The 20,211-nt window shown below is 47.5% G+C and overlaps 10 protein-coding genes across 11 annotated transcripts; 6 read left to right on the top strand and 4 right to left on the bottom strand.

Annotated features, from left to right (window-relative positions):
* Positions 1-501: 501 nt before the first annotated feature.
* ONS95_006518 (uncharacterized protein) lies at positions 502-1,740 on the top strand. The gene is made up of 2 exons (XM_058499982.1): positions 502-1,187; positions 1,239-1,740. The coding sequence occupies exons 1-2, from the start codon at positions 666-668 to the stop codon at positions 1,692-1,694; spliced, it is 978 nt and encodes a 325-aa protein (XP_058349816.1). The 5' UTR covers positions 502-665; the 3' UTR covers positions 1,695-1,740.
* Positions 1,741-1,764: 24 nt separating this feature from the next.
* Positions 1,765-3,771, bottom strand: ONS95_006519 (uncharacterized protein). Its single transcript, XM_058499983.1, has 5 exons — positions 3,436-3,771; positions 2,875-3,374; positions 2,683-2,818; positions 1,953-2,624; positions 1,765-1,884 (listed from the first exon to the last, which is right to left on the bottom strand). Exons 1-5 carry the CDS (start codon positions 3,679-3,681, stop codon positions 1,828-1,830), a joined length of 1,611 nt encoding a protein of 536 aa, XP_058349817.1. The 5' UTR covers positions 3,682-3,771; the 3' UTR covers positions 1,765-1,827.
* Positions 3,772-4,678: 907 nt separating this feature from the next.
* On the top strand, positions 4,679-6,173 carry ONS95_006520 (uncharacterized protein). The gene is made up of 3 exons (XM_058499984.1): positions 4,679-5,199; positions 5,274-5,503; positions 5,558-6,173. The coding sequence occupies exons 1-3, from the start codon at positions 5,037-5,039 to the stop codon at positions 6,050-6,052; spliced, it is 888 nt and encodes a 295-aa protein (XP_058349818.1). The 5' UTR covers positions 4,679-5,036; the 3' UTR covers positions 6,053-6,173.
* Positions 6,174-8,101, bottom strand: ONS95_006521 (uncharacterized protein). The gene is made up of 3 exons (XM_058499985.1): positions 7,858-8,101; positions 7,632-7,741; positions 6,174-7,552 (listed from the first exon to the last, which is right to left on the bottom strand). Exons 1-3 carry the CDS (start codon positions 7,982-7,984, stop codon positions 6,287-6,289), a joined length of 1,503 nt encoding a protein of 500 aa, XP_058349819.1. The 5' UTR covers positions 7,985-8,101; the 3' UTR covers positions 6,174-6,286.
* Positions 8,102-8,147: 46 nt separating this feature from the next.
* Positions 8,148-10,593, top strand: ONS95_006522 (uncharacterized protein). Of its 2 annotated transcripts, XM_058499986.1 has the most exons (3): positions 8,148-8,657; positions 8,726-9,829; positions 9,881-10,593. In XM_058499986.1, the coding sequence occupies exons 1-3, from the start codon at positions 8,650-8,652 to the stop codon at positions 10,005-10,007; spliced, it is 1,239 nt and encodes a 412-aa protein (XP_058349820.1). In that variant the 5' UTR covers positions 8,148-8,649; the 3' UTR covers positions 10,008-10,593. The 2 variants fall into 2 exon arrangements, with proteins under 2 accessions (XP_058349820.1, XP_058349821.1); XM_058499987.1 differs by having other exon boundaries at positions 8,726-10,593.
* Positions 10,594-10,694: 101 nt separating this feature from the next.
* Positions 10,695-12,195, top strand: ONS95_006523 (uncharacterized protein). Its single transcript, XM_058499988.1, has one exon. It carries the CDS (start codon positions 10,869-10,871, stop codon positions 11,904-11,906), a length of 1,038 nt encoding a protein of 345 aa, XP_058349822.1. The 5' UTR covers positions 10,695-10,868; the 3' UTR covers positions 11,907-12,195.
* ONS95_006524 (uncharacterized protein) lies at positions 12,196-13,750 on the bottom strand. The gene is made up of 2 exons (XM_058499989.1): positions 13,268-13,750; positions 12,196-13,199 (listed from the first exon to the last, which is right to left on the bottom strand). The coding sequence occupies exons 1-2, from the start codon at positions 13,530-13,532 to the stop codon at positions 12,580-12,582; spliced, it is 885 nt and encodes a 294-aa protein (XP_058349823.1). The 5' UTR covers positions 13,533-13,750; the 3' UTR covers positions 12,196-12,579.
* A 972-nt stretch (positions 13,751-14,722) lies between these two features.
* Positions 14,723-16,234, top strand: ONS95_006525 (uncharacterized protein). The gene is made up of 2 exons (XM_058499990.1): positions 14,723-14,951; positions 15,092-16,234. The coding sequence occupies exon 2, from the start codon at positions 15,139-15,141 to the stop codon at positions 16,183-16,185; it is 1,047 nt and encodes a 348-aa protein (XP_058349824.1). The 5' UTR covers positions 14,723-14,951; positions 15,092-15,138; the 3' UTR covers positions 16,186-16,234.
* A 342-nt stretch (positions 16,235-16,576) lies between these two features.
* ONS95_006526 (uncharacterized protein) lies at positions 16,577-18,111 on the top strand. The gene is made up of 2 exons (XM_058499991.1): positions 16,577-17,175; positions 17,294-18,111. Exons 1-2 carry the CDS (start codon positions 16,657-16,659, stop codon positions 17,771-17,773), a joined length of 999 nt encoding a protein of 332 aa, XP_058349825.1. The 5' UTR covers positions 16,577-16,656; the 3' UTR covers positions 17,774-18,111.
* ONS95_006527 (uncharacterized protein) lies at positions 18,107-20,004 on the bottom strand. The gene is made up of 3 exons (XM_058499992.1): positions 19,410-20,004; positions 19,087-19,354; positions 18,107-19,037 (listed from the first exon to the last, which is right to left on the bottom strand). Exons 1-3 carry the CDS (start codon positions 19,661-19,663, stop codon positions 18,294-18,296), a joined length of 1,266 nt encoding a protein of 421 aa, XP_058349826.1. The 5' UTR covers positions 19,664-20,004; the 3' UTR covers positions 18,107-18,293.
* Positions 20,005-20,211: the final 207 nt, after the last annotated feature.

The raw sequence follows: 20,211 nt of genomic DNA on the forward strand, positions 1-20,211 counted from the left end.
AAACCAGTCATAGAATGTGAGAACCCTCGTCTTGGGCGATTATACAGCCCGCGATTCGCAAACGAAGGAGATTGAGTCTTGTACATAACATTTGGATGCATTTAAGGCAGTATCATGAAGCAAAGCGCAGAGCAACAGTCTTAAGTCGATGTATTCAAAGTACTTTGACAGAAGGGCAACATTGTCATAGTTGATTGTAGAAGAAGCGAATGACATGATGCGGAATTTGTTGTCCGTAACTAATGAGACAGCTGTGCAAGATTTAAAAGAGATTGGGGACTGAGCTTCGGTAATAGAAGAGACTAAGATATTATAGATTCAACGCATAAGAGTACCTCCCTACATGTCGAAATGGAAGTTACAAATGGTCGTAGTCTAGCTACGTATTTGAATCTTGGTGGAGGTTCTCTAACCATTTGCGGGGCTCAGCAGCGCCCAAGCCCCAGATTACCGTCCCCTCACGACATGGTACAGGGACTGATCAGCAGTCAATTCCAACACCTCTAGCGATCGCTGACTCCACTACGTGACTTCCGTCAGCACTCTGTACGATTACGGCGCGGATGATTTCTTCTTAACATCCCAAGACTCTCAAATACACATTCAATCACCCTTAAAGCACCAAAACTGGCCAGGTTGCTACTGGTATTCTTGAATTTCTTGCAATGACCTTCTTCGACAAGAGGTTCACCACGATCGACGGGGATACCTATGCATATGATTATGTTCCACCCAAGGAAAATAAGGTGGTCTTTCTTCTTATCCACGGTTACCCATCATCGCGACATGACTGGAGATACCAAATAAATGATCTGAGTGAGGCTGGTTATGGAGTCATTGCACCTGACTGCCTTGGATATGGCGACAGCGACAAACGCATCGATATTGAGGCATACCGCTTGAAACGATTGAGTGGTCACTTTGCAGAATTACTGGATCACGAGAATATCAAACAAGTTGTAGGAGTTGGGCATGATTGGGGTTCCATGGTGCTCTCTCGTTTTGTTGTCTGGCAACCACATCGAGTTCAGAAGCTGGTGTTCCTGTCAGCGGGATACTGCGCACCCGGGATCTTCTTTGATGTTGATGGGCTGAATGTACTCAGCCAAAAAGAACTTGGATACATGCAGCTAGGTTATTGGTACTTCTTCAATTCGTACGATGCTGAAGAAATCATGACAAAACATGTACGTCACTCTTGAATTTCCCGCAAAATAGAAGTCTGACACTTGTGGAAGCTTGAGTCGTTCTTTCATCTAGCATATCCAGACAACAACGAGATCTGGATCAGTAGCCTTGCTGCGATCAATGGTACACGCTCATGGTTAACCGCTAACAAGAAAGCTCCTCTGCCATCATACCTCACTGAAGAGGACAAAGCTCGATGGCTTCGAATCAACAGCCAGAAGAACACAATTGCAGCATCTCTGAATTACTATCGGTCACTCATGCGTGGAACGCAAGCACCTGATGAGGACCCGTTGACGGAAGCCGATCGTACTCTCCAAGTGCCTGTGCTAGGTATTTGTGGCCGGGGAGACATGGTAACAAGAGCCGATCAAATTGGACTAGGTACTATGCCTTTTGCAAGAAAAGGTTATACCGAGAAAATACTTGAAGGCGCTGGTCACTGGATTATGTTGGAGAGGAGGGAAGAAGTCAGTAAGGCGTTGCTTGACTTTGTGGCAAGCTGACGATGCATGGTTGACTAGTTGGCATAGAAATTTGCAGTATGAATGCAAAAATCTGCACATGAATCGGTTATGATGATTCACATTTGAACAAATTTTCTTCGATTTACTGGCATTTTAATGCCTCTAATATTTGCTACATAGATGCTGACTTGATATCTCTTTTCTTCAAAGTAATAAGGAACCGTCCGCACTTTAGATAAGTTAGTTCTGCTTTCTAGGTCCGGTCTAGAGAAAAACTCAGGGGAAACTCAGACATACCGGCTCATCCAGAGTCACTTTTCGAACGATTTTCGGCCGCTCGGGTAGTCTCACAAAATCATAATCCAACAGTAACCGTGTCAATACCAACTTCAGCAAATTGCTCGTAAACCATCGCCCTGGGCATGCCGCTCGGCCCAGACCAAAGTTGAGGAATGCAGGTGAAATGTCAGTGACCTTCGGATGTTCAGAGTCCTCCATCGAACGGCGTGGATTGAATCCGCCTGGGTAAGCTTTCTCGTCACGCTGGTAAGCTTTAATCGGAGCAGCAAGTAGAGCTCCTTGAGGAACATGCGTGCCATCAGAGAAAGTGAATCCTCCTGACTTGCCAACAATTCTTTCAAGTCCAGTCTCGCCTATCGGGTTGTATCGAATACTCTCGCGGATGAAAGAGTCCATGAGGTCCAGTCTTTGGAAAAAGTTGTGCGAGAAGCCATCGCCTCTGCTCATTTCAGTGTTAATTTCTGCTCGCAGGTCCGCAATCATCCTCTCGAAGTCGCCTTCTGGGAGAGAGATAAGGTCGTACACCAAGTTGGTCATCGTCACAAGGTTCGTGTAGGACTGGACGAAGTTCAGAACCATTACTCTAGCTACGATTACCAGTGGATCGTATTCGGCTTCCGCATTGCTGTCTCGTTTCGCAGCCACGATGATCGCACTCAACATATCGTTCTGGAAGAAGCTTGTCAACTACAATCCCAACATCATAGATAAATTTCTCTATAGTCACTGGCAGATTTGGCTCGGCTCCTTTCTCTTCAGCAGCATCAACAATCACCATTCGTTCTTTGATAACCGGAACTGCATGCTTGGCAGCAGTCTGAATATGTCTTATCAATGGTCGGCATACCAGAGGCAAGAGCAAACTACGTAAATCCTCAGCACATTCTCCCACGTAAGCAAATAATTTGTATACACTTACGGACGTAGCAATCTGGGTATGAATCTTGCATACAATGCTGACGCGAAAAATGTAGCTGCATACGCTGCAGTCGCATCTTGATACTCTTTGTTCCGGCAAAGAGGGTATCCAGAAATTACACGATTTGCAGACCGGCTCAGAAGTTGGTTGTTGGTATCCCACATATTGATCTTGGCTTCATCTTTCGGTCCAACTTGTGATTCAATGACCTCTCTGATTGACGTAGCCATTTCCTCGTTCACCATCCCCATCTTGTCTGCAAGCTTTTGGTAGAGTTCTTTGTGCACGACATTTCTGTACACTGAGTGTATCACGATGTGGGCGCCGAGTGTCGTGTAGTCTGGTACAAGAGCTTGTAAAGTGTATCTCTTGAGAGAGATATCGTTCTCTGGCTGACGAACATATTCATTGAGCAGTGCTTTTGGAACCATGAGCATGAACCCTGTGCTGCAATGAGGAATTGGCACCAAGTTGATTTTTCCATGAGTAGCAGCGCGAATCTATCACGAATCATTATATCAGATATCTGACTAGCTGACGTATTAATTTTGTGGTATCTACCTTGCGATGGATGTCCGCGAACAGTTCTTCAGACTTGAATGCAACATTCCATGTAGATTTGAGAAATGACCATATTCCTCTTTTCCCATCCACCCAATTAAAATCACGGTATTCTGGCGACAGAGCAGCCACAAGAGCAGGTTTTATGAGATGAAATATCCATACGACCAAAATACCTATCGGCATGTATACTAAAAGACGAAGCAAAAGTGCTTGAAGCCCATCCGCGAGTACGTCTTCTAACATGATGATTGCGATTTAGTGGTGGGGATTTCGGCAAGAGACGAAACTTCGAATTTGACAAAGGATGCGTGACCTACAGGATGGCTCTCGATGCAGCGGCTGATGGGAAGCAAAGTCGGGGCTCTGCTCAAATGCAGAATGCTGATCGTCGCTTGGCTAACCATTTTTGGCCTGCTACAGTAAGTGCCACACACATGCAGTCAGCGTGTGGGGCGCTAAGAAATCTAGATGTACATTTCGTAAAACAATGCAAAGTGCTGAATTGGAGTGACTTTGAGCCTGGTGGCCTCATTTGCATGTTTTTCCTTCGGGCTTCAAAGATATCAAATACCCTCTGTGTCGTTGCTGTGGCCCAAGACTTCCCCCTCGCTTATTTGTTGACATTCGCTTATGTTTTCTCCTGGTAAAGTTTGCTAAAAGAGAAGCCAAGCCAACCGCCTAAATCTCGTACCAGCAATCCCACTTACCAGCGTTCTACAGAAGCAACATACTTTGGATGATGTGAGCCAAGCATCCGGGCGCGAAGCTTCTGCTCCACTCTTATGTCGTGGTCGCAAGTTAGTCTGCGTCTGACACGCAGGACTGCGCCAATCGTGGGATGTCGCATCATACCCCGAGATTTAAGACAGCGTGGAATGGATTGGTGCAGGACACTCTCACCCACGAGCGTACTGCATTACAATATTCTTGGATGGATATGTCTTACATGTACTCCCGTTATTCGGTGGGCTGACAGTGGAGCTCATCTGCAACGGAGAGCGGTTAAGTGCGATGTCACAGTGCCGTGCAGCGGATAAGCTCCGTTGTTAATCCTGCCAGACAAAAGGAATATACAGTTCCTTGGTCTCTCCAAGGGTTGAATCCATCCACAGTGGATTTTCAGTGAAAGATTGGTTGGCTATAGCCATTTCTACGGGAGCACGCCCTGTCTCACAGAGAAAGTGAGAAGATCTCGCTCTCGTTCAGAGACCTCGCACCAGTGCACAATCATGGTTGATAATGACATCGAAGCTTGACATCAATCATGAAACTCTCATGTGATAAAGGAATTGTTCTCTCTTGGGCATAACATCCGATTCTATTCAGGCAATCTTGCACTCGACCGCTACAGCCCTATTTCATTTTAAGTTCTCTGCAGGCAGTGGCAGAGCGGAAAGGACCCTGAAAGACCCTTCAACGACACTCCGTACACCCTCATCCGTGGGTGTGACGTCTCACATGCATGAGCAAATTACAAGCAGGGAAGAAATTCCGAAGTTCTTTCGGCGGCTGCCTGATTGTATCTCCGGGATTATTAGTACAGAAAGACGAGAGGCAGCCAACGATGAGTGTTGTTGACGTGGTAATTCGCGCACGTCATGTCCCGTACGAATTTGTTCGCAAGCCTGGGTCTCATGCCCGCATTGATGGGTTTGGGTCATTTGGCACCAGCAATAGGAGCTATTCATACTGCCACGGGCTCGTATCAATTTCCTGGCAGTGTACTTGGGCTCATTGGCACGATCTCTGCACTGGTGGACTGTAAGTATTGCAGAAGTCCTCTATATGTCACCTGTACGTTGTCGTTCGTTTACTGATCATTGTGGTAATTAAAGCTATCGATAAATACAAAGATACCCCGTTATCAAGGCGACCTCGAAAATGGGTTTGGAAGACATGGACTTATTCTCTTTCGGCCATTTGTGTTGCTTGCGCCTTCATGTCGGGGCTGCAGACCGTGCTGTTGGTTCTTCGACCCCTGCCTCTGGGTCTTTTATGGAGCGCACGTTGCGTTCCACTGTTCTCGAAATCAGGAGGCCTACTTCTGATCAAACCGAAAAGCTTCGTAAGTTCACTGCATTTCGAATCATGGGTAGAATAATTATTGAACAATTTCTAGCTCGGCGAGGCAAAGTCGTTTGTTGTCGCATTATGCATGGCCAGTGTGTGTGCACAGGCAAGCATGGCATATTATTGTCAAAGAGAAGGTTCTCACTGCAGTGAGGACAGGCTTCGCTGGAAGAGCTTTCAACTTGCCTGCCTGTATCAATTTCTACGAGAAACGGCTTGCGATGTTAGAGATATCAGGGAGGACACGATAGAGGGTTTGCATACGTTGCCTGTGAAACTTGGAAAGCAGAGGACGCTTCTTCTCATGGCACTAATCGGTCTTCTACTGGACATGGTCATTACTCAAAGTGTGTTGTTGACAGCGGCAGGAAGTTTTGTGGTGAGATTCCCACACGCGATATATTCTTGTCTGCGGATTGGGTCAACAATAGCAGCATACTCCTTGATCTTACAATACCCGAGAGCAAATATCTGGGCTTGGGGAACCATGTCATTGTTTGGATTGACCCCTGTGCTATTTGCACAGGCAGCTCTGAACCGTTGAGGGACGAATAGTTGGACGAGAATGGGTAAGAGTGACAAAAGTCGAAAAATCAGAGCCGGTGTTGAAGACGATTAGGACATTGGAGATAGACACTAGATTCGATATATTTAGATGACATCCATTATATTCTGAATAGAAACGCAGGTTAAGGCAGTAAAATCGCATTTTATTTCTCTCGTCTCAGTCATTGCCGGCAACAACATCCTCATATCAAGCTCTTTCTCATTCATGTTCTCAAGCGAATCTATTCAAGAACTCCAATAAATCGGACCACATCTTTCCTGGAACGGAAATGGAGAACCAAGTATTCTCTTCATAATCTTTCCCCACAACAACAAAAACACTTGAAATAACCGAAACCGTGCTGTGAGACGGATCAGAAGCTTGGTAATAGATTGGGTGTCCAGGTTTGCTCGATAGCTCAGGAGCTGCGTCTTTTACCACCGCCGGAGCGAAGTCCATCTTGTCCAAAAGGTGACCCTTCGTCCAATTGGACATAAATTGCGTGGCCATATCTTTGTCGCCGAATATGACAGGCATCTGACTTGCTTTGATGGATTTCGCGGACAGATATGCCGCTGCCTTTAGCTGTTCCTCCGTGGTCTGAGCTGCAATCGCATTACGCACCGCTAGTGCTAATTGGCCTACGGGCATTTCGACAGCTTTATCAGCATGACAGAAGAAGTATATGTTTGTGGGCGAGTTTTGGACATATGCTGTATCTTGACGAAATACAGACTTGACGCGGCCGCGAGGGTCGAGGGCCATGATGGTTGCCATCTCACGACTTGATCCAGGTCCTTGATATTGAGCCAGAATCCTGCAAGCCACAGCTGTCAAAACATCTCCTTCGCTAATGAAAGGCTTGTGTCCTGAAGGAGCAGCAGCAATATCATCTTCTATGTGGCCTCGGGCTTCTTTCATCAACGCTGCCATGACGTTCTTGGGGATACAGAGAGTTCGTGATTCTATGTCAGGGCAGCGCCATGCTTCAAATAGGCTTCTCAGTCCCCAGTAATTGAAGCGCCAGCCATCGATGATCCTGTCTTGCAAAACGTGACGTTCTTTTGGTGCTGGGTTCACCATCCCGTCGAATGGGTCTTCGCGGTATCCCGCCATTGGAACCACAGCTTCTGACTTTCCAGCCAGGACAAGACTCCATGCTTCGATAATGCAGGCCAGACCGACGAGATCGGTTGATATATGAGTGAGTGTAAGAGACACAAGAGTACCATCTGTGAATTTCTGTACATGCAAGCAAAACTGGGGTGTACCAGAGTAGACATAGTCATCTAGATTCCGAGGCGAGTAGGGCCCTTGTCCCAGAGAGCAGAACTCCTTGGGGCCTGGATAAGTTTCAATCTTGCCAGTCGGTTGAGGTAGTCTTGAAGCCAGAGGATGTTCCGACATGGGAAACTCGTGGTCTTCTCTGCTGAATTGAACAGCCGGACGCTCCTTCGTGGGTGGATTTGGAACGTGTATTTCCAGCCCACCATCATCCTGTGACTGTAATTAGCAACAATAATTTCAAGCTCGTGTAAGTGAAAGAATAAAGCATGCTGAGCCTTCTATCACATACTCGATACCTGAATCTTCCACTTAATTTTCGCCATCCTGGCATCTGGAAAAGCTCTGACAAGGCATCATTCAGCTTAGCAGGATCCAAGACTTCCGCGAACTTGAAGGTGGCTGCGAAAAATGTAACGATTAGCTCTAATTCTTGACATGCCGGTGAAAGTTTACAGCAATTCCGGAAATATTCACTCCGATTTTCCACAGAGAGTCAAGTGATCTCATGCACATACCGACCAGAATTATTCCTCTCGTTGCAGCAGAATCGTCGAACAGATGGACAGGGACAACTTCATCACTGGGAACAATAGGCGGAAGTTGTCGCTGCTCTTTTCTGAAGAAAGGCAGATTGTCGAACATACTGACAAGCTACGAAAGAGATCGTAGAATGGAATAGCCAGATTAGCTGTCACATATGTGAGGTCGCAAGTAATCAGTATGACGCTGTCAGCGTTAAACTGCGAACGACAGTGCCCCATATTTCCCCAAGAACTGGGATGTCGCTGACCCGTACAGTAGTGCTTATCAATAGTGGACCACATCACCCGCAGCCTTTACCCCTCGCAACCCTCCTCTTCGAATCCCTCGCCCCTCATCCTGATTGTTCATTCATTGACGGTAATTTTTACGAACTAGCTTCCACATGTCATAGATGCATGACAGACACCACATTTTCAGACTTGTGGTTGGTTACATCAGCACAGCCTACTGAAAGTGACTTTCAGAGCACCCTGATTGACCCCAAGATCTTAGGTACATCTACAGAACGACAAGCTACTCTCTGTTTGGTTCTGTTGAGGTTGCCATAGTCGGTCCTGACCTTCTAAAGCCGGTGCCTAATGCAGCAAGTCTGTGGCGATGCTGTGAACCCTGTCATGTCGCCATGTATTTAAATATAATTATCGCTAAGCAATCGACATGCTGAAGTAGATGTTTGGTTACTTTCAAGGACACAAGGCACCTCTCTAGACAAGACAATCTGCCAATTATCCGTTCCGACTAGAAATTTCGTTAGATCTGTCAGTATGGGAAGGTTTGTTCTTTGAAGCACATGCACTGTTTTGCAATCTCTCAGTTCAACACTGACTAGCTCTTTGACAGTATCACTGAACCCTCTGATTTGAAAGCCAAAGAAGATGGCGTTGCTTTCTGGACAAAGCATACCAAGCCTGTTCTCAGCTCACTGCTCCAAGCAGTCGGAACCTATACACCCGAGCAACAGAAATCTCATCTCAAGTTTCTTGAGGAGTATATTATTCCAAACATGGGTCGAGCACCCAAGAACGCACAAGAGACATCCCTCCTCACACCTAATGGCTCGCCGTTCGAGACGAGTCTCAACCAAAGCGATAATGGAAAGTCGTACGTGCGCTTTTGCTTTGAGCCGGTGTTTCCAGGATATGATGGCGTGACTGAAAATCCTATTCCCGTCATTGCAAAGAGGGTTGGAGCGGACTTGACCTGGTTTAACCAGTTTGCTGCTGAGTTCTACCCATCTGAAGCCGACGCAGCTAGCCTAGCAGAAAAGGTTCCGAAAACGACAATGCACATGCCCAAAGTCTTCCTCGCATTTGATCTTGGTGAAGACAAGATCACGATGAAAGCATACTTTTACCCCATCATCAAGTACATGACGTCTGCGATCAACTCTGACCGAGCTGGATTCAGCCTCATCCGGCGCCTCGAGCCACTGGGGCCCTCTTTCGGACCTGCCCTCGATGCTATTGAAGAGTATCAAAAGTTGCTGTACCAGGACCCTCCGATCACAGCGGTCATCGGCATCGACTGCGTGAGTCCTGAAGCTGGAGCACGTATTAAAATATATATCGACCCACGATCCAATTCATGGGAAACAGTACAAAAGCATGTCACTCTCGGCGGCAAGTTGACTGACAAGGCAACTCTCGATGGTCTGGATATCCTCCGCGACTCTTGGAACCTCCTCATCAATGAGCCTGAGAACAAAGCAATCGATGATCGATTCAAAAAGGAGTTCCGGGGCACGCAGCCTTGTAGCAGTGGTGCATGCTTCAGTTGGGAGCTCAAACCCGGACAACCTCATCCAGATGTCAAGATCTACGTACCCCTTTGCCAGTACTTCAAGAACGACAAAGCCATTGCAGAAGCCATGGAGAAAGTATTTCGGAGGCGAGGTTGGGCGTGGGGTGGCGAAGGAGCTTATCAGAAGATCATATTTGATGCATAGTGAGTGATACGCGCCATTCTTTCATGAAACTATGGGCTAATCCTTTCCAGTGGAAGCGACGTTGTTGACGATGACATTGAGACGCCGTATGTGCATACTTTTGTGTCGTTCAACTACTCTGAGAAGAAGGGGGCGTATATGACAACATACTTGGCACCATTCATCCGATTCCCCTAGTTGCGCCTGTGTACTTCATTTGATTAGCCTGCATCGGAGGAGCTTATTTGAGAATTGGGGGTGATAGGTCCCATACTCGTGGTGACATGTTGGAGTAGTTAAGCACGCCCCTGAATAACACAGGAGCGCCGCCATGGTGGCTCTGTTGCACCAAGTCATAGTCAACAGTAGTTTTTCTCGAATAGATAGCAACGCGCACGGGTATCCTGTCTCTGACAAGTGACAGGAGCACCTCTGGTATTGGTCTGTTCCCAATGCGTGGCCGTACCAGGGGCCCCCAGTATACCTCCGAACTACATTATTGTGATGAGCAATCCCACGCAGACTCGATGTACGGAGTATCTGTGCTCCAGACTACGAAGCAGGTTGCTGTGATTGTACAGTTCAACAGCATATGAACTGTGCAGTGAGGGCTAGCCTAGCCATCATCTTTCTTCGTCTTGCTTTCGAGGCGACCTAGACAGGATTAAACTCTTGATGTCCTCCAACCCGCTATCAGCAGGATTGATCGATGTAACTAATCTGAACCGAACGTCGCGTCTGTTGGTAGATTTGCTTTGAAAAAGGTGACCGAGTTTGAGGTTGTTCTCCCAAGAGGTCTGAACACCCCCGACGCCAGCCAAAGCGTCTCCCTGTCGTCCCTGGAGCTTACCCCTGCCCAAGCTTGCGCAGGGGCTTGACAGCGGCCACGACACCCGTTTCAGCGCCTCGGCAAACGTCACACCCACCTCTTTCCCAATTCCCATACCAAGGTTCATCTGAACTCATTTGTATCTCCACAGCATTGCGACAATTGACTTGCGCGACCGCATCTTCTGCAACCTACTGCCTCTTTCCCGGTCAACAGAACGAAAAGGAACAATGGCAGAGACTCTGGGGCCGTGGGTGCGATTGGAGGGAATATCAATATCACAATTGCCGTCCGGAGGCAAAGGCGTTGCGCCGAGCAATCGAGACGGGACGGAGAAGTACAATGACGAATCTGCAGCTACTACGAAGCCGCCAACCCTACAGTCTTTCATCCAGAATACGCTCGAGGAATCAATCCCTTTCATTGACGGCGTTGCGCCGAAGTCTGGCGCACAGCCAACATGGAAAGTCAAAGGGTCGCCGAAAAAATATGCTGCTTCTGAAGCGCAGGTACATCTCTACGAGCGGGTCGTGGCGGGAAAGGATTTGGATAAAGTTGAAGGAATGAGCCAATACAGTGCGGATCGCAAAGACGAGACCTGGTATTGCAGGCGGAGCTGTCATCGGAATGCACAGGAGCAGGGCACGGCTAGCTGGGAAGAGTTTATACGTTGCTTCAAGGAGCACCATGCGGAGTCAGAAGATGCATTTACGCCGTCTATTATTGGAGCTAGGCAGGCAATGAGTTGGGATACCAGTGGGATCGAAGTCAATGTGCGCGGGGAGCGGTGGACGAGTATAAATGTCGTGGTCGAGGAGATGAAGCATAAAATAGACCCGAAACCTCTCAAGAACCGCACTTTTCCCGTAGTACAGGTCACCGCCGCACTCTTTGGAGCTTCCGAATTTCTCGTCATCTCAATACCCATCAACGACTTCGACAGATCGCCATATGCCGAATTCGCAAAAGACAAAAGTTTGGTCATGGCGGCCTACGTGTCGGTTGAGCGCATCCGGATTCTGCCCAGTTCTGGAGAGATTGAGTGGATCATGGCAACAGCTTCAAATGCTGGGGGGGTTCTGCCGCAATGGATGCAGAATATGGCTGTGCCAGCAGCTATTGCCAAAGATGTGGAGATGTTCCTCTCTTGGATTCCGAGCCAGAGATCAGGTGGCGGCGCCAAACCAGCCCCCAGCTCGAACGATAAAGGGCTTCCAGCGGCTCCATACAATGGCAACGAGGCCCCTTCTCCGATTTCGAAAACTTGAGACAAGGGCGCCGCAGATGGGAATCGATTATAAACGTGTGGCTGCTCTGGTGAACTGCAAATTGGCAGAATTAATCATGAATGTATGAGTATGAAACGATAGTGTAACGAATATGCTTGGAAGAGGGAAACCATGTATTAGTTTGCTTTATCTAGTACTTGAGCGATTTTTATTGTCTGCAAACGCTGTGGCTTTATATTGCCTTTTGTCTCCATGTTCTTCACGTAATAAGGCTGCCGATTGAGACGAAACTGACTAATTAACCGACGATAGAAAGTACGATTTATGCCTAATTTCAAGTCTTGCTAATAATTGTTTCCCAATCAACTACACTTTTTGATGACTCGGCTTGTGAATTTCATTCATTCTAAGTACTGACTTACGAGTGACCATTTGGTCGGGGGATGGATTTCTTCTTGATTCATCGCCACTGTGGCGAAAGCTGAGGTTTGGCATTCCATAATATCCTTAATCTCTGTTTTTGCTTACTCCTGTCACTTAGTTGCATCTGTAAGTATGTCAGTCCGAAGCACCAAAATGAGCAAGTAAACAGACTAAGCGAGTGTTAGCTTTGGCTCTATTTCGTATTGGGAGGTAAACACCAAAGTGGAACGTTACGGAGAATGTCATAGCGTATGTACGTGTTAGAGCTGATAGAATTTCGCTAAAAAAATCATCGATGGTGCGTAACCATAGTCTCAGCCGTCATTCCCTTCTCATTCAACACGCCCGCCTTCTTCAGAGTCTCCACCGTCTTCCTTATAACCCCCAAATCCACGCCCTTCGTCCTCTTCGTAAACTCCACAGTCTTCAACCACTCCCTCGCATCTTCTTCACTATAATCCAACTCCGTACTGATATACTTGACACTCTCCTCCTTTTTCTCCTCAAAATGCTTCACTCCCTGATCCAACTTCTCAAACAGTGCCTCCAGCCTCGAATCCCCCTTCTCGATATCCGTCCTGGCAACGATCTTCCAACTCGACCACGGAGTATAAATCTCGCCAATGCGTTTGATCTCGCCGTTGTCGTAGTATCGTTTTGAAGTGAAGTGTTCCCACATGAAGAAGTCGGCTGTGGAGTCGTTGACGCCGTTGCGGAGTTTCTCGAAAGTTTGGAGAGGGATGACTTCGAAGGGGTTGGGCGAGGAGGGGGAAAGCCAATTGTTTTGGTCGGCGAGCACGAAGCCCATTACGTAGGAGCCGCTGCCAACGCGGGATACTCCTATTTTGCCATTTTTGAGGTCGGCCACTGAGTTGATTTCTCGTTTTGCGCCCGTTGAAATAGCCCAGCCTGTAGATAAGGCGTTAGCATCAATCACAAAAATAATGGAAGAAAGATGAGACGAAAACTTAGCCTACATAATGGTGTCTCGACATATGTCCCTACGATTCTATATCCACCATCACCCTCAACATCCTCTTTTCCCAATCCTGCTACCCATCCTTCTGTGAGTCCAATCCCGACGTCTATCTCCCCACTCCTCAATGATGTGATCATATGTCCTGTGCCAGATGGAAAGGGGATGAGCTCCGCATTGAGTCCGAAGTATTTCTTTGCGTAGTGTAAAGGTGTTGAGAAGTGCTCTGGCACGAAGCCGATTCGGAGTTGTTTTGACGTTGCCATTTTCTGGAGCTACTACTCGCAGATCTGAGTTCCAGTGTCACTTCTTTATTCAATCAATCACTCTGGAAGTGTGTGGATGTTGGAAGAAGTGATTCCACTTCAAGCTGTTTTGATTGTCGTTTGTTGATCCGGGACTTTGCTGGAGCAAGGCAAGCTTGCGTCTAAAATGGAAGGAGGGGTCATTTTGAATTCACGCCAAGAGAAACGCGGGGGAGGGTGCGGCCCGAACCAAGCCAGGGGGTCCATCCATCAAAAGCTATGGTAACCGACCTCAACCCAACAGCATCGTCACAGCTAATCCATGCCGAACACCCCGGGATGATTGGGATAATAGATATGCTTGCATTTTGATTGCCGTTTGAGTCTATATACGACCCAATCAGATCTCCTTTGAATTCGGTAGGAAAGCAGGCGAAACTGTGTTTACTTTCGCTCGCCTCATTCGGGCGATCTTTCTTTCGAGCGACGACGCAGCCCTTGTAAAAACAAGCTTCTAGATCTCCTCTGTTGATTAGATTTGGATGATACACTTGCTACTCCCCGGCTGGAAAAACTATAACTAACTTCGAGGCACTTCAAGTTTGGCTCAGAAGAGGTATGTGCGGCCCTGCCTAACTTTCAAAATGGCTTCCTGCGATACCCACAATGGAGAATATTCTGAGCGAGAGCATATCCTTCTCTCAAACTATTGATTCATGCTTGTACGAAATGAAACTCAAGTATCGTAGCCATTACGATTATTGTAATGAATGGCAAAGAGACTATGGAGACTACCGATCTATATGAGCTGCTACATTGATTGTTCATTGAGCCCAACGTTTAGAGCAACAGTACTCCACAGCTTATGAAATGATCTATGTATATTAAAGAACCTGATCATCAAGGATCCACAGTGTTCTCTAGCCATCAGTCTAAGAAAGCGTCAAAGTTTACTCCTATGAGCTGTACAACGTTACAGTAGAAGTGGCCCCAGGTAAGCCTATTTCCAGAAAAGAGGAGAACGAATGGATAAGTAAGAGACATGATAGGAAAGCTCGGAAAGCTCGTGCGATGAACTTGTTGACAACAACCTCTCTTAACACGGTCAGTATGTACTCTGGCTAGCAGCAGTCCGGATCGATTATGAATCGAAAGACAAACAAGTAAGCGAAGAGATTAGTCAACAATTTAAACACCTATGTTCTTCACCACACAGAGTAATCTCATGACCAATCACTAATTTATCTGACGATTGGTAATCCATCGACATTCCTGAAACCAATCAAGTACCTAACCGCAAAACATAGTGTTCTTCAGCAAACGCTTCTTGACCGCGAGGCTGGCCCCATTGTCCCAACGCGGTAATTCTCTAATGACCATTTCAACATGCTTATACTTTGTCATATCGGATATTGCAAATCAGTGCGGACTTATCCAACAGTGAGTGAGATATGAAGCTCGACGAAGACTATATATTAGGAAGTTGTGGAGCTTTCAAGAAATATTCCTCGACATATCAAACTACCTCCCCTTCTTGATAATTAGTTGACTTCAAACCCATAGTTGCTGACCGAGACAAGGCATCTTAATAGACATCAACGACCGAAACTTACAACAGCCAGCAAACATGCCGAGTGATCTGATTTTCATCACAGGCGGTACTGGCCTCATCGGCATCAAAACCATCCACTTAGCCCTTCAAGCCGGCTACTCCGTCCGTGCAGCAGTCCGCTCCCAAGCAAAGGCAGATGCCATCCTAGCTACCCCAACTGCCCAAGCCATCAATCCTGGACCCCGACTTTCTTTCATCATCGTCCCAGACATCCTCGCAGACAACGCTTACGACGAGGCAGTCCTTGGCGTCAAATTCATCATCCACTGCGCATCCCCCATAATCAAAGGCGAAGGCTTCACACCTGATCAATATGAAAGCGATCTCATTGCTCCAGCACTGAAAGGCACCTTGTCCATCTTGACAGCAGCATACAAGACACCGGGCATCCAGCGCATCGTCATCACGTCCTCCGAAGTAGCTATCATCCCCTGGGAAGAATTCATCTCCAAGGAAGTCGACACCGTGTTCGACGACACGTACAAGATTCCTTTCCCAGCCGGTCCGTACAGCAATCCATTCGAGGCATATGCTGCAAGCAAAGTCCGTGCATTGCTCGCTACAAATGAATTTGTGAAGGAGAAGAATCCGAAATGGGATATCATCAATATCATGCCTTCGTTTACCATTGGCGACAATGAGATGATTACTGATCCAAAGAAAATCTCCGATGGCACAGTCGCAGCTGCTATTGCACAAGTTCTTGGTGGTGATAGTGGATGGGGAGCCGTCCCAAGCACCAGCGTCCATGTCGCGGACGTTGCGCGATTACAAGTCGAGTCTCTGGATGCCAAGATTGCAGGGAACCAGAACTTCTTAGCAGTGTCTGAAGGAGAGAGAGGTACAAGGTGGGAGGAAGCGATTGAGATTGTTAATCGGAATTTCCCTGAGGCTGTCAAGAAGGGAATTTTGCCGAACAATGGGCCTGCTACTACTAAGAGGACAAAGGTCGATGCTAGTCGTACCGAGGAGGTCTTCGGATTTAAGTTCCAGAGCTACGAGGAACAGGTTAAGATTGTTGTGAATCAATACTTGTCACTGGTTGGTGAGCCGGCTGCGTAGAGCTAGATGTGGGTAAAGCTGAATGCTAGAATTAAATATTTGTCCCTTGCCTTGACTGGTTATATTTGACGGTCCATGGTTTATTTTGAGAAGCAACCAATTCTGAAATGCATGATTCGAAAGATTCACGCTTCGAGGATATCTACGGCAATCGACTTCCCGAAGGATGTCCAAAGAGATATCACTGGGAAATCTACCTCATCATACTCAAATAATATGGTGAAATAAATTATTGGAATCTAAGTAAAGTCTCTACTTTCTCCGAGGCATGCAGAACATCTCTTCATAATGGTCATTGTTGACTTTCCGGGCCTATCGCCAAGTCTTTACCGACCTTCCTCTGCAACTCAGTTCAGTGGACCTACCCCTGTAGCACGCTAACAAAACCCTAGAGCTATCATGCTCTAGATTTCGCAACATCTGCAACAAACCAGCATACACCACCCCCTCCAACATTCAACAATCGCAACAATGGGCTGGTTCTGGGGTTCCTCGTCAGACGATGACGACAAATCAAAGGACCCCCTCCGCAATCTCGATCCCAGCTTACGAGAATTTCTTAAGAAAGAATCACCAGTGAAATACGACGCTCCTAATCCACCAGCACAAGCACCCGTCACATCAACACCTTCGCCAACCGAAGGTCTCCTCTCCAAACCTCCCGCCTCTCCAGAAAACGAAAATGAAAGCTCCGAGCCCAAAGTGCCCCCACAGAGCCTGTATAAAGACGGGCGGTATGCACATCTCTGGAAAACATACCAGTCACAGCACGACGTCGAATCAGCGAGTAAATCCGACCAGGAGAAGATAGATGATGTGCTGGAGGGGTACAAATACAGGAAAGCGGAAATTGGGCGTGCGGCACTGGAGAATTGCGCGCTGGAGCAGTGGGAGGTCAATGATTGTTTCCGGAATGGCGGGTGGGCGAGCAGGTTGACGATGTGCAGGAAGGAGAATAGGGATTTGGAAAGGTGTTATACTATGCAAGGGGTATGTTGGATTGTCTCTGCTATCCTCTTCTTCTTGGTACTGGTTGTGGCTTTGGCTGTAGAGTGTACTGGGCAGGGTATAAGCTGTTGGGTTTGAATGCGAGACTGACCATATCCAGAAATTCCTCAAAGCACTAGGCTACCTCTCAACCTTCGACCGCCCCCCAGAAGTCGACGAACAAATCCAAATGCACGCCGATACACTCTACCACCGCATGCTCGACCAAGAAGCCGCCATCGAAGCCGCCAAAGCCTCTGGGGAACCGATCCCGGAGTTCCCACCCCTCCTCTCCTCCACAAAAAAGAAATCCTCCCCCCAACCCGGCACCACGCACGCCAACCTCGACGAGAATAAACTCAAACCCTCAGATCTCCCGCAGAAAGTACAAGCGGCGTTCAAGAAGCGGCTAGATGGTCTGAGTGATGAGGAGCGGGAGGTGGAGGAGAGGGCTATCAAGGCGGAGATTCAGGCTGGTGAGCAGGTTGCGCAGAGTCTGGGGAATATTTATGAGAGGCAGGCGGAGGAGAAGAGGATTAGGAAGGAGCAGGGGAAGGAGACTATTGGGGATAAGATATCGTCGGTATTTGGGTTTAGGTGAGGCGAAGGGGCGGGGGGATTGATTCGCAAAGAGGGTGTATTGATATCTTAAAGAGATGGGAAGATAAGCACATGTCTGAGCTTGAATAGGGATGTAAGAGAACACAAGGAGACTCAGTGGGCAGTGAGAAAGTTGGGATTATGTCCTGTTGTGGATGTCTTGATACATGTTTGGAGTATGTACAAGTAAATTGGGGATGTAATTTGGGCTGTACATATCTGGAAAACTAGGTCATGCTGGAATGCAATATTCCTCTCCCGATCTAAATGCCAGTCTTTGACATTACTTGCCCATAGGCGAACCTTCACTTTACATGTAAGTTAGAGTTACGAATTCAGGTAAAAAACTTTTCAATTGCTTGATATTCCGTTCATATTTAATAAATAATCGCATTCCTTGTCAGCACCAACCTCACCTAATTATTAACAAAACATAGCACCATAGAAATTTCACTATCTCCACCTCTTTAGCAAAGCATCCGTTATTTCTCCCTAAGACCCCAAGACCCCAATCTACCACTCTATGCAATGTGATGACCATCCGAAGCAACTAGACCCTCACGTCTCGCTTGCTTGATAGCCTTCCTCTTTGCCGTTCCAACACCAGCAACGCCATGCTCCTGGTTGCTTCCCAACCAAGGCTTTTTACTATCACCGAGAATGCTTCCAGCCAAGAAATACGTGACAAGGCCCAAAATGATAAGAACGAATGCAATGGGGTAGAGGTAGTGAATAGCGTAGTGGAAGACCTTGATGCCGATAATGACACCCCAGAAGTTTCCAGTGAGAAGCGAAATATCGAAGAATGCCGCTGATGCCATTCGCAGAATGATCGGGGCGAGAGAATAGAAGAGCGCGAGAATGAGAGTATAGCCGACGATGTAACCACCGACTTCGCCGTCCCAGGTTGCAGATTGGAATTGGTCTCTATCGAAGATGGCGGCGGTGATACCGTTAATGATGATGCCGAAGAGACCAAGCATGCCGAGGACTTCGTACATGGGACGCTTGGAGACGAACCATTCTTCGAAGACGTTGGAGATTCCGTAGAAAGTTGCGCCTGCGAGTCCGAAGAGGTCGCCCTTGAGCATGGTTGGAGGGCTTCCGCCGTTGGCGCCAGTGATGTGGTCAGATCCGAGGAGCAAGCCCATTCCGCCGCAGCAGACGAGGATGCCGATGATCTGGAACCACTTATAGCGCACGCGGAGAATGAAGAAGGAGATCAGTACGACGCAGACGATGGACCAGAAGTTTAGAAGTTGAGCCTGAATTCATTAGTTCGGAACCTGGTCAATAGGAGTTGTAGATTCTTACCGACAGCAGATTGGTATAGCGGTATGCCAACACAGTGAAGTAGTTACCCTCCACATCCAAGAAACTCAGAATGACATACTTCCACCCATCAACCATCAAGAGCTTGGAATACTTCTTGAAGCCGTATTTGTAGATCGTATATGTGGTGTAAATGAGCGTGAGCAAGATGTAGTTGAAAAGAGTTTGGAAAGCGGGAATGGAAGTGCCTTTCATCACTAGCAGGGTCGAGAAGGTATTGGTACCGGTAATGCAAAGGGCAAGGACTTGTCTGTGAAGATATTTAGCTCTAGAGCACTTCAGAGTGATAGTATAGCGCAACATACCCAATGAGCAAGACAATCCAGAAGTCCTTGGTGAGCAAGTACGAATACCAGGACTTCTTCTTGCCCTCCAGCGACTCAAGCGCATGCTCCAAAACTTCTGGATTCACATCATCATCGTCAACTCTCCTCTCCCCATTTATGTCCAAGCTGCTGACAGGCTGGGCATTTGTCTCCAGTCCATCACTAGACTTGCGATAGGTCTCTCCCATGGGGCCCCTGGTGTTCGTCTCGACGAAGGCTGATTTAGTCGCCATCGCGCCGTAGCTGTTATTCTGCCCTAGATTAGAATTACGGAATTCCTGTCTGGTGGAATCTGGACGCTCGTCGTCCGAAGAATATACAAGAAGCGGTTGAAATTCGTCTGAAGCCGTGGTGTCTGTGTATGTGGGTATTGTAGGTATGTAGCGTAACCAAAAATCGAAGAAAATTGCAGGTATTGTTGAGCGTATCGTAGGTCAGACGTCCCCGTGAAGTCTTTCTCCCCAAAGACAGTAAGCGCAAAGACTTCAAGTCGCTTACTGGAAGATTTATGATTCTCTGCTGGACATTGACGATGCGCCAATGTTTTGTGCGACAAGAGATTGGCTGATGGTTTATGTAGGAAGGGAGGAAGAAAAGAATGGTGGGGTGGGATTTTGCTTTTTCTGCCACCATCCTAGCTCCCTCGGTGTAGCTTCCATTTAGCTGCTTTACAGCGGGGCAGCCCGCATGCCCAGGAGCTAGGCCACGCCGGTAGGACCCTGGGATTGGACGAGTTGTTCCTATGGACTGGGACACATGGAAAAGACCAGGGCCTGGCCTT

Source organism: Cadophora gregata (assembly GCF_030347475.1).
Source record: "Cadophora gregata isolate MNR1 chromosome Unknown scaffold_18, whole genome shotgun sequence".
Classification (NCBI taxonomy): domain Eukaryota; kingdom Fungi; phylum Ascomycota; class Leotiomycetes; order Helotiales; family Ploettnerulaceae; genus Cadophora; species Cadophora gregata.